Raw genomic sequence first — 16,005 nt, forward strand, 5'->3', positions numbered from 1 at the left:
CATCGGAGAGAATTCAGCAGCTCTCCTCTGAAACACTGCCACGGGATCTTTTACGTCCAGCTGATAAAGCAGACAGTTTAACATTTTATCTGAAAGATGGCCCCTCTAACAGTGCAGAATACCCTCCATACTGCACCAGTGTGTCAGCCTAAATTATGTGCTCAAGTCTCTGGAGTCGGACTTGAAGACACTACATTTTGACAGGCAAATAATCATAATTCATTGACCCTCAAACAAAAAGAGATTGTCACAACCATATGTTCATTAATGGCACACATTTACAGGTGATGGAAGTGTTCCATTGCTGCTGTTCCTTCCTCTTATGTGACCAGAATTGATTTTTCATGACATCAGTTTCTTAAAACAGAGACTCTGAAGGCAGTGCAAAGAGAAAAAAAGGAAGATTCCGCAACAAAACGTTTATTGAGCACAGTATCTTCTGTGGTTACGTACATAATCAATAGTACAACTTGCACAACAAAATTATACTATTAAGTAGAGTGTGAAATATTTTTGTCATATAATTATAAAGCAGACACTGCCTGCACAATGATTTGTTAGATATGATCGCAGATCCCAGACAACGATCCCTCTAAGTTTTATTTGTTGTGCGTGGCCTGTTTATTTCAAAGTATGGTACCTTTAAATTTTTGGGGGGAGCATGGTATCTTAAAGGGGGCGGTTTGTAAGTGGTCTGTGCATTACCTTTATGATTGCCTTGTGGCCAAAGGAACAATGGTCCCAGATGGTAAAGAAAGTCAGAAGAAAGAACTTGCATTCATTTAGCACCCTCAGGATGGCCCAAAATGCTTCACAGTCGGTGATGTGCTTTTTGAAGTGTAGTCACTTGTGAAAGCTGAGAAACAAGTAGTCATTTTGAACACAGCAAGATCCCAGAAACAGCAGTGAGATAAATGACTGCACTATTGGTTTTAGTGATGTTGACTGAGGGATTCCTGTTGGCCAGGCCACCTCTGATTTTCTTCAAAATAATACCCTGAGATCTTTTACATCTGGCTCAGAGGGAAGACAGGGCCTCAGTTTAGCATTTCACCTGAAAGACGTCACCTTTGACAGTGCAGCATTCCCTCTATAACTCCAATTCTGGGGGTCATGTATCCGTATCACAAAAGTTTTGGCATTGGCAGCTGAACCTTGCAATTCCTGTCTTCCTGTACATATATATATAATTACGAATACACAGTGGGTAGTGAATAACTCTGTGATCTCCTTGGTAAAATAAAAGCTCACTGGTCACATGACAGTGTATTCCATCAATATTTCAGTCCTGAAAGATTGGAATGTTCTTCGGAGAAGAGAGGACAACAGCATCCCCCACACCATCTAAGCTGAAGGTATAAAGATTATGGTTGCACCAAGTGTAATGGTTACAATAATGGACTAGTAATCCTGAGACAATGAATTCAAATCCCATTGCAGCACCGGTGAAACTGAATTCAATAAAATCTGCAGGCTGGTAGTGAGAAAGAACAAACCAAGGCAAGATGGAGCTGGGTTGCTGTATGAGCCCAACTGACTCATGCATATCGTTCAGGAAAGGGAAGCTAGAGGAGGTAGAGATGTGTTGGTAATGTCACTGGGCCAGTAATGCAGAGGCTCAGGTTCTGTGGGCACAGGTTCAAATCCCACCATGGCAGCTGGTGGAATTTAAATTTAATGAATTAATAAAACCTGAAATTAAAATTTAGGGCATAATCTGCTGCCCTCTCGAGTAGCGTGTTTGAAGGTGACGAGGGCATTTAATTGGGCAGCAGGGTGGCAAGTAAGCTCCATGCCATCTTCCCATCTCCACCCTGATTAAGTCCGGGAGTGGGAACCCCGCTGCCAATTCAGGCTCTTAAGTGGACAGTTAATGACCACTTAAGGGTCTCATCCCACTGCCACTGGTATTAACCCAGCTACGGACAGGCCTGTCACCATGCAGCGTACACAGCAGGTAAACCTCTGCAGGCTACTTATCTCCTAGGGCATGGTCCCTCATTCAAAAGCACTCAGTGCATGATAGAGGGACCCAGCATCGCGAAGGGGGAGGGGGCCACTGAGAGCCACCTCCCTCCACTTGCTGTCAACCCACCGCCATCGCTAGTGAAACCCCTCCGGCCATCATTTATCTGTGGCTTGGGTCGCTCCTCAACTCTGTGCCTCGGGTGGATGTCGGTCCGGCAGCACCCACCCACCTCCCTGCTGATCTTGCTGGTCAATATGCAGGACCTCCGCCCTCGGGGTACTGATCCTGGGGAAAGGCCTGCCAGTGGCCTCTGAACTGCCTCGTTGGCTCGAGGTCAGCGGGCCTTCCCCAAAGGTGACATATGGGTCACTCACCGGTTCTCCAGCCGGCAGGCAAGACCCCGTCACCTCCACCAGATTCCGCCTCCGGTCTCAATAATGCTGGCCAGTCGACTGTCATTAAAAACCCATCTGGTTCGCTAGTGTCTGGTAGGGAAGGAAATCTGCCATCTTTACCTGGCCTGGCCTACATGTGACTGTAGCGGTTCACAAAGGTGGCTCACTGCCACATTCTGAAGGGCAATTAAGGATGGGCAAGGGATTGGCAACAAATATTGCCCTCACCAGCAAGACCTACACCCTAGAAAGAATGTTAAAAAAACAGGAGGGGGCCATTCAGTCCCTCAAGCCTGTTCTGTCATTTAGTTAGATCACGGGATCAGTTAGATCTGTATTTCCATTTATTCTTAATTCCATTTATATGTCTTGGTTCCATATCCCTTAATACCCTTAGCTAATAAAAATCTATTGACCTGCCACCCTGACGCAACTGAGCAAACATTTAATTCAAATCCCATACAATGTGGCTGCCTCTCAAAACCTACAATCCTTTCAGGGTAACAAAGAGTATGTAATAAGTAAATTGCTGAGTGTCACCTACACTCCAAGAAGATATGGAGGAAATAATTTATATATCACCTTTTAAAACTCAACTACACAGTAGATATTATACCTATATATAGTAATAAGGTGTCAGGGATACATTAAAGGCTGTTTATAAATGATCAAAGGTTCACATGCTGACATCTGAACCTCTGAAGTTGGCTTACATCCTTGCAATTCACATGTAGGAATCTTTATTTGGCATTTTCAACTCTTACAACGTCTCGTTTTGGATCACTGCTTGTGTGTCACTATCACTGATACAATATGATTCAAAGGCATTTAGGATTCTATGAGCATAAAATATAATGTGATGTTGACCCCGATTCCAGACATTAATCTATTTTCGTTTGGTTGGGAAAATTATCTCCCATTTTGTACGGTTCACTAGCCTAACAGCAGCTCATCAACAATGGCTCATGTACAAATTCCTCTTTGCTCAGTCACTGACTGCATGCGAAACACACAGAATCAACAGGCCCTGATGTCCTGGCCGTAGGGTATTCTAGTCGTATGTCAAAGACGATGAAATGTCTGTAACTCGTGAGTCAATATCACACAGAGTTGCTACAAAAAAACCAGAGAGAACTGTGAATAGGACAGGGCTGACGTTCACTGACAAAATTGAATGAGAATCTGTGAGGGGGCAGTTTGTACCAGTGGCTCTGCCAGTTTGGCATGGGTCCCCTGTTGAGCAGAAGGTAGTACAATACATACGGTTACAATTCACGTTTATATTGCAAAATGTTTTGTGCTTTATTTGGGTGCAGGCAGCAGTCACGAACCTTCGTCAGATGTTCACAGTCACTAGACTGCAGTTTGTGCTATTTTGACATTCAGCCCACCTTCTGTTACTTAGCTCTTCATTCGGTCTGCTTTCAATGGTGCTCCAACTTTCAGACCACCAGGCAGGTCCAGTCACTCACCACTCTCCCGTACTGTCAAAGATATTTGAATCCTATTAGCATGCTGTAGGACTCAAACTGCACACACATGTATCAAGTTCATTTGTTGCCAAAAGAAGGGAACACATTACAATTATCCACACAGTGCCTCTCCATGATTCTTTTATGTGTTACAAGCATTTACTTATCTATCTTGCAGTAACAGCCTTAAATTACCTCTCTCTAGCTTTTAAATGTTGTTTTCCAAAGTGTACATTATCTCTTGCAACTCAGCTGTAAGCATGTGGCTGGTCTTGTACAATAGTTATCACCTAATCCAGGCCAGCATTTAGTGCAGTGGGAGCCTATACTCATTGGAGTTTAGAAGAATGAGAGGTGATCTTATTGAAACATAAGATTCTGAGGGGGTTTGACAGGGTAGATGCTGAGAGGATGTTACCCCTCATGGGGAAATCTAGAAACAGGGGTTCGAAGCTCATCCTCATGTAGCCAATAGTTAATTCTCCTTGGAATTTCACTCAGTACTTTAGCAGAGAGGTCAGTGACTAGGGAGAATGATTGGTCAAATGTTTAGAGGGGCGATGAGAAAAATATTTTTCACGCAGAGGGTTGTGGGGGTATGGAACTCACTGCCTGAAAGGGCAGTAGAGGCAGAAACTCTCAATTCATTTAAAGGTGTCTGGATATGCACCTCAAGTGTTGTAACCTGCAGGTCTACGGACCAAATGCTGGAAAGTGGGATTATAAACTGGGTGGCTCATTTTTTAGCCGGCACTGGCATGACTGGCCAAGTGGCCTCTTTCTGTGCCATAAACTCAGTGATTCTATGATTCTCATAGCTTCAGAATAAAGGGTCTCCCATTTAATGAGGATGAGGAGGAATTTCTTCTCTCAGAGGGTCATTAATCCTCGGAATTCCCAAATCCGGAGAGCAGTGGAGGCTAGGGCACTGGATATATTCAAGGCTGAGTTAGACAGATTTTGATCTACAAGGGGGTTCAAGGGTTATGGTGGGCAGACAGGAAAGTAGAGCTGAAGCCATGATGATGTCAGCCATGATCTTATGGAATGGCAGAACCAGTTCAAATGGTCAAATGACCTACTTCTGCTCCTATTGCTTATGGAGTGTTGAATGATTGGAGATGCTGTCTTTTGGATGGGATATTAAACAGACCACCGTTTGTCTGTTAATTCACATGTACCCCAAGTTGATTCTGAACGTTTGAGTGTAAAATATATCTTGTAAATTGTTTTATCTTTCTGAACATGTATAGTTAATTTTATTTTTGTTTGTTCAAAGCCCAGGGAATCTTGGGGCTTTATTCCAAAAGCCGGTGTCTGAAATCTCAACTTTTAACTACTTTAAACAAAATGTTACTGGCCCCTAACTGGACCTCCCTCCAAGTCCTGGGGCCTGGCCCAAGGATGGTAACATAACGACATTAACGTTTAAAATCCCATGGCACTTCTCAAAGAAGAGCTGGAGAATTTTTCCAGTATCATGGTCAATGTTTATCACTGAACCAACAACACTTAAAATAGTCATTTATGTCTTCACTGTTTGTGGGAACTTGCTGCATGAATACTATCTGCTGTACTTCCTACATTACAACACTGACTACATGTCAAGAAGTACCTCATTGGCTGTAAAGTATTTTGGAAAGTCTTGAGATATTATATTTAAATATAATTAGAAGTAATTTATAAACCACTAAAATGTACTGTTATAGCGACATGCTGACTCCAGTGCAGACCTCCAGACACTGATCTGATCTGGGATTAGGGTGTGACTTCTAACAGGAGACAATTTTCTCCAAGTTGTTCATTGCCAGCATGGGAAATAATCCTGTTTTCCCATTCACCCCTCCTCTAGACCCATCTTTAGTTTCTTTCCTTATCCCATTACCATTCCCCTTTTGTCTTGCACCATCACCCTTTTGGTCATCTAACCTCTGCTGCCTTCTGCCCAATCATGGACCTTCCCTTTTGTCCCTTCCCCCAGCCCACACCTACCTTTCCTGTCTCTGCACTTGCTGAAACCCTGTTCCATCTCTAGCCTTTTCCAGTTCTGATCAAGATTGCAGACCTTGCTCTGTTAGCTCTGTTTCTTTCTCCACAGATACTGCCTGACCTGCCAAGGATTTCCAGCACATTCTGTTTTTATTACATGGAGTGCTTGGATTTATTAATAGAGGAAGTCAATAGGAAAACAAGGGAGTTATGCTAAAACTTTATAAAACACAGGTAAGGTTTCAGCTGGAGCACTGCGTTCAATTCTGGGAACCACATTTTCAGGAGCATGTTCATGCAGAGGGTGAAGAAGAGATTTAGTAGAATGGTATCGGGGACGAGAGACATCAGTTGTGTGGAGAGACTGCAAAAGCTGTGTTGAGCTTTTTAGAGCGGAGAAGATTAAGTGAAGATTTGAAAGAGGTGTTCAAAATTATGAAAGATTTTGATCGAGAAAATAAAAGGAGAAACAGTTTTCAGTGGCAGAAAGGTTGGTAACCAGAGGGCACAGACTAAATTGATTGGCAAAAGAACCCTGAGGTGGCAAAAGAAAACATTTTGTTTTTACAGAGTGAGTTGCTGTGATCTGAAATGCACTGCCTGAAAGGCTGGTGGAAGCAGATTCAATAGTAACTTGCAAAAAAGGAATTGGAGAAATACTAGAAGGGAAAAAATTCGGCAGAGCAATGGGAAAAGAGTTTGATGGGGGATGGGGCACATGTGGGATTAGTTGGATAGCTCTTTCAAATAGTCAGCATGGGAACGATGGAAATGGCCTCCTATACTATATCATTCTATCATTAATCAGTGCCAGGGTGGTCGTCAGCACTAGCTTTAATTGCCTAAGGGGGTGGGGGTCAGGAAGGACTTTTCTAGGTTTCCAGTATTTTTGGGATATAGTTAACCCCTCAGCTAAACCAGTCCTGAAGCTCTCTATGTTGGATGTTCTGCCGAAAATGTTTCAGGCGGCACCATTCTCTCTGAAATGATGACTGACCTGCATTTTCTGATCTCACCCCTAAATTCATGCCTTTTCTTTGCCCCTCAAAAGGAACAGCTATGGGACTGATTTTAGAATTGCGTTCCCGAAGGACGGCCCTGGTCCTGTCACCACTGGAACGTAGTGCAATTTTCTCAGGGAGAGCGGGAGATGGGGGTCCTTGCCTCCGATTAAAGGCCTGTTAAGCTCCTTAAGGTCAACGGGCTGGGGAAGGCGAGATGATGTGTTTCAATATGCAAATGGCCAAATCTGAACAGCCTGGTGCATGTTAGTGTACACCTGTGGGGTTCAACACGGACAGTAGTGAAAGGTCTTTTTTTGAAAAGGAGCTGGGGGATCTCGCACTGGATTGCGTGCATTATCTTCAATTTGGCCGTTTGGTCGTTTGATGTGTGGTCAGCCTGCAGGCCCTCCAAGGTACTGCCTCCTCTCTTCTGCAAGGCATGCTCCATCATGGTTGCCATCTGCCATTGCAGTTTGCGCTCTGCAGACAGCTCCCACCTCTTGGCAACATTCAGCACCACTAACTGGGTGCTGAACTGGCTGCCAGCCCAATTAGGACATTTCACAGAATCACAGAATCTTTACAGTGCAGAAGGAGGCCATTCAGCCAATCAAACCTGCACTGGCTCTCTGAAAGAGCATTCTACCTAGTCTACTCCCCTGCCTTACCCCCATAATCTTGCACATTCTTCCTTTTCAGGTAGCCATCCAATTCCCTTTTGAATACCTTGATCAAGCCTGTGTCCACCACCTCTCAGAAAGTTAGTTCCAGACTTCAACCATCCTCTGGGTGAAAAAAAAATTTACTCATCACATTTACTCGTTTCACCAATTATTTTGAATCTGTGACCTCTAGTTCTTGATGTTCTCTTGAGTTTCACTCTTCAAACAGTTTCTCGCTATTTACCCTGTCCATACCACTCAGGATCTTGAAAACCTCTATTGAGTCTCCTCTCAGCCTTCTTTTCTCCAAGGAAAACATTCCCAACTTCTCCAATCTATCCTCATAGCTACGGTTCTTTATCCCTGGAATAATTCTTGTGAATCTCCTTCTTTCTCTCTCCAATGCCTTCACATCCTTCCTCAAGGTATGGCGCCCAGAACTGGATGCAGTACTCCAGATGGGGCCTAACTAGTGTCTTATACAAGTTCAATATGACCTCTTTACTCTTGGTACTCAATGCCCCTATTAATAAAGCCTTAGAAACTATATGCTTTATTAACTGCTCTCTCAACATGCTCTGCCATCTTCAATGACTTAAGCACATATACACCGAGGTTCATCTGTTCCTGCACATCCTTTAGAGTTTCTCCCTTCATTTTATACTATCTCTCCATATTCTTCCTGCCAAAATGAATCACCTCATTTTTCTGCATTGACCTTCATCTGCCACTTGTCTGCCCAATCCACCAACATTTTTATGTCCTTTTGAAGTTCATGACTATCCCCATCACAGGTGACAACGTTTTCAATCTTTGTATCATCTGCAAATTTTGAAATCATGACCTGAACACCAAAGTCTAGATCATTAATACATATCAGGAAGAGCAAGGGTCCCAACACTGACCCCTGGGGAGCTCCACTATAGACCTTCCTCCAATCTTAAAAACAGCCATTTATCACTATTCTCTGTTTCCTGTCATTCAGCCAATTTCTTATCCAAGTGCCTACTTTCCCTTTTATTCCATGAGCTCGAATTTTGCTCACAAGTCTGTTGTATGGCACTGTATCAAATGCCTTTGCACATTTGACAATCATGTCGCTAAGTGTCTGCGATACGGTACAGGGAAAGTATCTGGGCATTGGATTCCTCACCCCGGATTGTAGTTAAAGCTTCCTAAGCCCATCTTGTTGAGTTCTTTTATCATTTTAAACAGAATATCACCCAGCTAAACTTAATGGAATGTAAACATCTGAGCAATGAATAAAGGCATACGCATTCATTATCTGGATGTTTCCTTCTGAAGTACCTGATACAGTACTTTGCAGTAATAGAAATCATCGGGCAGCTACATTAAGTCCAACCTCCAGTTACACTCCTCTTATTCAGTGATCCTGTTATGTTTCATTGTCAAACCACTGGTATTAGTCACAGCCATCACCTAACCTGGAAAGTGACCCTCCACACTCACCTGAATGGCAGTCAGGCTTTCAAGGATCCGTGATGCTAATTTTGGTCCATTTTCCATGGTTGGAATATGCAGATTCTGGAAAAAGAAAGAGAAAGAAAACAAACTGTAAAACTGTAACACTGTCCCTGCCACTGACACCATCTGTGCTTATCCTAGACAGCCATCCATATCAGACACACAACCTGAAACACTGTCATCAGCACAGGTGTCAGTTACAAAGGTGCTGGTTAAACCGTATTAAGCATGCCGACTGTTTGCGGTTTAGCATTTACCGGTTTAGAAGCTCTACTGATTTCGGGCAAAGTCAGGTTTTCCAGGAGCTTTGATCATCCGTTAGCAACTACACAAAGTGGAGAATGCGGGAAATCTTCCAGTGTTCTTTCACTGCGACAACCTCTTGTGGGGTTTTACCATCCACCGTATATTGCAGGCACATAACATTAGCACAAACACTCCCGCTGCGCAAGGAGGTGCAACCATAGCTAAAAGAACCTTTCTGAGCTCGGGGCCTGCATTGTGTTTCTGGATAGTCTAGTCTACAGATCTGAGTCACCGTGGGGGCTGTAAAGCAATCAGCAGCTTCATTTCACGTTCCTTGGAAAGCAGCAACATACAGACTTTAAGGGGGTGAATTTAAATGGTTGGGGGGGGGGGGGGGGGGGAAGAGGTACTTGCTGTCGCCTGCATCAGAGCAGACACAGAAAGCTGCTACAGGTCATTTGTCAATATTATAATAGACAGACGGGTCAGGGCAGAGGGACATGCTACTAGACATTCAGACCTTATCGAATCTTGGCAATGAAGTTGGTCAGATGGATGCACAGGTCACAGGGGGTGCAAAAGGGGAAAAACTTCTAACACTTTAGGGAAAAAAACAATTCCTGGGTTTGTTGCTGGGGGTGGGTGGTGTGTGATCGTGACAAATCTGTAACAGCTAACCAAACAAAATACAAAAAGTATCGCTTTTACATCCTGCGTTATCACAAAGAAAAGAGGGGAATCTATCAATGGCTTATCAATTACATTGTTAAGGTTTGTTAATGTCATTGATAAGGTTAAGAGAAACAGTTGATGGGTATTAATTGCCTGAGCACATATAAATAGGGGATAGCCGGGACACTGGGTTGAGTGGGAGGAGAGCTATGAGACGGAACAAGTCAATAAACTCTCTCAATAAAGAAAAGTTCTGTGTCTTGGTTTCAGCTTCACCAACTGGCTTGGAACCTGTTAACCTGGGGCACCTTGGGACTTATTTTTAAGTTAAAGGGGCTTTGTAAATAAAAGTATCTCTGTAATTATTTTTAAATTTATTCCATCGGGATCAGCACTTTCCAGGCATCATTCCACATTTATTTCCCTTATCTGCTCTGTTTCATTTTCTGCTCTGTTTCATTTTCTGATACCAGGTCTAGTGGTGCTTCCTCTATTGTTGGATTCTTTCCATATTGGGTCAGAAAGAAGTTTTGTACACATTATAAACTCTCCGTCCCCCATCTCTCCCTCACACTGCCTCTTACTACCAGGTTATTTGGGGGTAGGTGACATTGCCCAAGCTGTGCTTTAAATGGTGCGGTTAGTAAACCTCTCAAACTTGAGCTGAAGGCATCTCATAATTTTGCATATTTTGTTTTGCTTTCTCACCTCGCCCTTGTACAAGATCCGTTCTATTGGGCACACGACACAAGCAGTTCCTGAGCCAAACATCTCCTTGACCCGGTTTTTCCTGATTGCATTAAGAAGCTCGTTCATCCCGACAGAACGCTCTTCAACCTTGAATTGATTCTTTTTTCCAAAACGAAAGAAACACAAAAGCAATCAGGTTCCATTCACCCATTTTCACATTATTAAGGTTATTTACTAAATATTTTTTTCTACTCATGAATGCAACACTGGTAGTTTGAAGCACATTGACAAGTCTGAATGGTTTATAACGAGGTACACAAAATGTATTTTTAAAAAATAAAACTAGTAAACATTGCCCAGGTCTCATCAAATATTTACCCCACGAAAGTACAGGATGTAAACGAACATGTCAGATTAAGTTGACTGTTCAGCTGGAAATCATAGCTATTGATTCTCAATGTTGAATACTGCACAACATTGTTGAGATTGAGATTCTGATATGTGTTACATTAACATTTAACGTTCATATCAAATTAAACAAAAGGATTAGCAGTCTACAAATTTGATGTCACATTAGGAGCACCTAATTAGCTGTTAGGGTTAGGTTAATATGGCACTTGAATGTAGTAAAGTTAATGCTCTCTCATTAAGCAATATTTACTGACCCACTTGCGTGTAAGATCCAGAATGCTTTGTCTCACTACTCCAGGTAATATGACGCCATCTAGTGGTGGTGTAACCAGCTCTTCCTCTAAGAGAACAGAACACACTATACTTAGCACATGTACAGCAGGGAGACTATTACACTGATTCAGGACGTGCACAGGTACCCAGTTGTAGACTGTGAGCCAGCTGTTTAATTCTATGCCTACTCTTGCAGCTGATTAAAGTGCATTGTTTGTCACCCAAGGTTTCTCCTGTTTTCCTGCACTCGCTGGTCCATTTTATAGAATGGTGCAGCACAGGGTGAGAGGCTGTCTGGCCCAGCCATACCTGTGCTGGTTCTGTCACAAAGAGCTCTCTAATTAGCTCCATGCCTTTGCTCTATCTCCTTAATCCGGCAAATGTCTTCAAGTATATGTTCGATTCCCTTTTGAAAGTTATGCTGTACCTGTTGCTATTTCAGTGCCCTTTCAGGTAGAGAATTCCAGACCCTAACGATCCACTGCATTAGAAAAAAACACCACCCTGGCTGGTTTGTCAATTATCTAAATTTCTCACGATGCTTAAAGCTGCCCTGATACCCGGTTCCTGTGTTGGGGAAGGATTTTCCGAGACAGTCCAACTTGCCCAGGACTTCGAATTTGAGTTCAATTCCAATACTAGCGCAATCCCTCGTTCCTCTCCTTCAACGTATTGAACAATCCCTCCATTATTCTTTCTCCCTCTATTCAGATTATCACACATCAATATTTGACACAAAGAAACCAAAAGGGTACAGGATGTTCATAAAAAGCTGAAAAATATACTGCATGAATGATTAAGTTGGCAGCATATCAATGTCTAACCATTAAGCAGAGTCCCATTCAACACTTGTCAAGCGGTGACCTGCTCCCAGGCCTCTGTTTGATGCATCTAAGAAGTTCAAGAGAATGGCCAGGGGTGACTCATTCTTTGATTATTTTTCCTTCTCTCCATGTGGGGGAGTGTCCAGTTCCTGCTTAGCACCTACCAAAGGACACTGTCACAATTGGAACCTGAGGAAACAACAGCCTTGGCACAAATGGTAGCAATCTTGCCTCTGAATTAGCAGGTCATGATGTAGCTTCTGAATTAGCAGGACATGATGTAGACTGGCTCCCAGTGCTGCACTGTTGGAGGTACTGTCTTTTGGGTGAAATATTAAACTGATGACCTGTCTGCCCACTCATGCAGTTGTAAGAAATCAAAAGGCACTGCTCAGAGAAAAGCAGAGGGCTTTACCTCCATATCCTGGCCAATTCCTCAACCAACATTAGAAAGAGATTATCTGGTCATTACCTCATTGCTGTTTGTGGGACCTTCCTATGCACAAAATGGCCGCTGCATTACAACAGCGACTATAATTCAAAGCTGCATCATTGTTTTTACAGTACTTGCTTTTTTCGTTTCTTATTAGAAATTGTTATCAGTGTACAGCTTTAATCCCCCTTCAATTCGGCATTGACTGCAGTATGTTTGGAGAATGGGGCTGCTGATACCACTGATGGTCCTGGAACCAACAGCCGCTGCGAATGCACTCAAATCAGCCGTGACACTAATGTTAAGGGTTGAGGATGGACAGTTAAGGAGGGAGACTTATCCTTCACTATTCCTGCATCACCATGTGAGCGTGATGCATTCACCTCATCCGGTTGGAACAGATTTTCCGGGAGAACTCATTGTCTGAAAGGGTGGTGGAAGCAGATTCAGTGCCTTTATAAAGGGAATTGGATCTCTATTTAAAAAGGAAAAATTTGAAGGGCTATGGGGAAAGAGCAGGCACAGGCACGAGTGGCCAAATGGCCTCCTTCTTTACTATAAGATTCAATGAGAAGCTGCACAGGGAAAGCTGGAGTTTCAGTTATAAATAAAACTAATTTTACACTTAGGTAACCTGGCAATGAAGGATAGAACCGGAGCCAATCTTTACACACTTATAAACTATCATTTACAAAGAAATGCATTAAAAACATGCAACTTCAAATCCAACACCCACAGATTCAGTCTGCTCTTATTTATAGGAGCATAAGTAAACCCCCAATTTATGCCCACCGCCTGAATACAGTTAAACACTCAACTAATATACAATTAACACTGAGCTTTCTATTCCACCTTCCAGATTAATTGCCTATAACTCAGTGTTCCAGCAGCACTAGACTTAGCAGCAGAAAGCAGGAGAGGGGTGATGCTGAGCTGAGCTGACATACAAGGTATTGCATCAAACTAGTCTGTTGCACCATGCAGCAGGTTTCTTGTGACAGGAAGAGGGGGAAAGATGCCCAAGAGGCACTCAAGAACTATACATTCCTCCTTCACACACAGCTCTCCATGGCAGCTGACATCCATACGGCACGATCAGTGAGTATCAGAGTCGGTCTGGCCCACTCCTTCATTTAGTGTGGGTTCCGTCCTAATATAAACACCTCTTTTTAACCCAATTCTTGGATTTCCTTCTTACACCTATGTTGCAGCAGTGGGAGCAGCTTCTGTGGGAGTGAAGTACTATTGTAGTCAAACATTAGGGGTAAACATTAGTCTGATCAATTGAATGTTTGAGCTCTTGCAGGAGGCCTGGAATACAAATCAGTTTTACTCTTCCATTACGCTCAGCACTAGTGATGACAAGTTAACCCAAGAGTAACGCACCACCGCTAATTTATAGGCTCACGTAGGAAATCAGAAAGAAAGACGGCTTACGTTCACATATCTCGCCTTTCACAAGCTCCTGATGTTCCAAAGCACTTTACAGCCTTTGAATTGCTCTCTATGCTAAATTCTTCGCCAGATGCTTTTCAAGGTTTAATCAGTGTGATTCTAAATAGTTTTATGAGAGAGAGAACTATTGATAAATGGCCTAAATGGTTTGTTTACATTGCCTCCTGCACTAACCTTTGCGTCACAAGGAATACTCCTGAAGACTCTGGGCTGAATTTTTCCCGTCCCACTGTGATGGCTCTGGAGGTGGAATTGGGAGCAAAACGAGAGAATCTCGCACCGGAACATCTCCCCAACAACACCTTCGAGCAACCTTGACAGGGGTAGGGTCTGACTGGCACCAGATAACTGCCCGGCAGTGATGGGTAGCTAACTGAGATCAATTAAGCCCCCACCTGAGGGCAAATCGGTGACAGATCTGCCCAATGACAGAGATCAATTAAGCCCCCAACTGAGGCCAAAGCCTGGCTGAGACAGCCACCTGGTGGTAGGCCTGGGGGAGGCAAGGGGAGGAATATGGGTGGGGCAATAACCACCTTCTTTAAGCTACCCACACTCAGAGCCGTGGGATCAGCTGGGCTCCCCCTTCACAATTTTAGAAGTCTTCAGAGGGTGCTTCCATCTTAAGGCATCCTCTTGGTACAGCAGATACCTTAAATCCCTGGAGAATTATCACCAGCAACACCTCCACAAAATCCTGCAAATTCAATGGCAGGACAAGGCTCTCCAATATCAGTGTCCTCACTCAGGCCAACATGCCCAATATCGAGGCACTGGTTATGGTTAATCAGCTACGTTGGGCGGGCCACATTGTCCATATGCCTGACACAAAACTCCCAAAACAAACTCCCTACTCCGAGCTTCGTCATGACAAGTGGTGATCAGGAGGGCAGAGGAAACATTTCAGGGACGTCCTCAAAGCCTCCCTGAAAAAATGCAACATCCCCACCGATTTGTGGGAATGTCTTGCTCGAGACCGACCAAACTGGAGGAGAAGCATCTGCGTTTATGCCAACCATTTCGAACGTCTCCGAGAGGCCCAGGTGGTAGCCGATGTAAACAGTGGAAGAAGCAGACAAAAATCCAAGCATCCCACCCAGCCACCTCAGCAAACACTGCCTGCCCCATGTGGCAGTGTGCAGATCCAGCATTGGACTTTTGAGTCACTTCAGGACCCACAATCCCAGAGTGGAAGAAAGTCATCCTTGGAAGCAAGAGACAAAGAGTGAGAGACAGAAAGAGCGAGGGAGAAAGAAAGGCTGAAAGAGGGGGAAAGAAAGCATGAGAGGGAGGGTGGGAGGAGAAGACAGAGAGGGTAGATGAAGTCTCAGTTTAATGTAACATCCATAGGACGGCACCTCTGACAGTGCAGCACAACCTCAGTAGTGCGCTGCAAGTGTCAGCCTAGCTTTTTGTGCTCAAGTCTGAAGAATGGGACTTGAATCCACATCCTCCTGACTTACTAACCGGGGCAAAGCTGAATCTTCTCAGCTTGCGTCACAGCAACACTGCTAAAACAAGCTGCTTTCTTGGACCATTTTTCAGAATCTGCAAATCTGCCCTGAGGATTAAGGGGGGCAGATCTTAGCAGAGCAAACGCTGAGAGCAGGCACACTGATACTGCTCTCCCATGGTGGTTAAACTGGATAAACCATGGTGGTTGGAGTTAGGAGTTAGAGGGCCCAAATTCTATATCCTGACCAAAATAATGATGGGTGAGGTTCGGAGATTGGGAGAATTTGTTTTTCCATACATATAGGGTGGTTGGGACTTGGAATTCCTAACTACAAACAGTAGTGGAAGCAAAATCCATAACAGTATTTAAAAAAAGAAATGGGTCAATATTTTAAAAAGAGAAAAATCAAAAGGATTTGAGGAAGAGGAATGGGACCAAATGGAAATGTCTTTTGGAGAGCCAACACTAGTACGATGGACCAAATGGCCTCCTTGTGTATATAAAATTCTACAATTCAATGAATGAAGCCACATAGTCGTCAAAGCAGTCATTATAATTATCCATCAGTG

At 43.6% G+C, this 16,005-nt stretch overlaps 1 protein-coding gene across 1 annotated transcript in view; it reads right to left on the reverse strand.

Moving 5' to 3' along the window:
• Nucleotides 1–400: 400 nt before the first annotated feature.
• The window catches only part of bcat1 (branched chain amino-acid transaminase 1, cytosolic), a 75,758-nt gene continuing 60,153 nt past the window's right edge, over nucleotides 401–16,005 (reverse strand). The window contains exons 8-11 of the mRNA XM_078553640.1: nucleotides 11,250–11,335; nucleotides 10,603–10,743; nucleotides 8,962–9,036; nucleotides 401–3,848 (exon numbers count right to left, since the gene is read on the reverse strand). Of these exons, the coding sequence (XP_078409766.1) occupies nucleotides 3,807–3,848; nucleotides 8,962–9,036; nucleotides 10,603–10,743; nucleotides 11,250–11,335 (344 nt within the window). The 3' untranslated portion in view covers nucleotides 401–3,806. The remainder of the gene's footprint in view (nucleotides 3,849–8,961; nucleotides 9,037–10,602; nucleotides 10,744–11,249; nucleotides 11,336–16,005) is intronic.

Source organism: Cetorhinus maximus, chromosome 12 (assembly GCF_964194155.1).
Source record: "Cetorhinus maximus chromosome 12, sCetMax3.hap1.1, whole genome shotgun sequence".
NCBI lineage: Eukaryota > Metazoa > Chordata > Chondrichthyes > Lamniformes > Cetorhinidae > Cetorhinus > Cetorhinus maximus.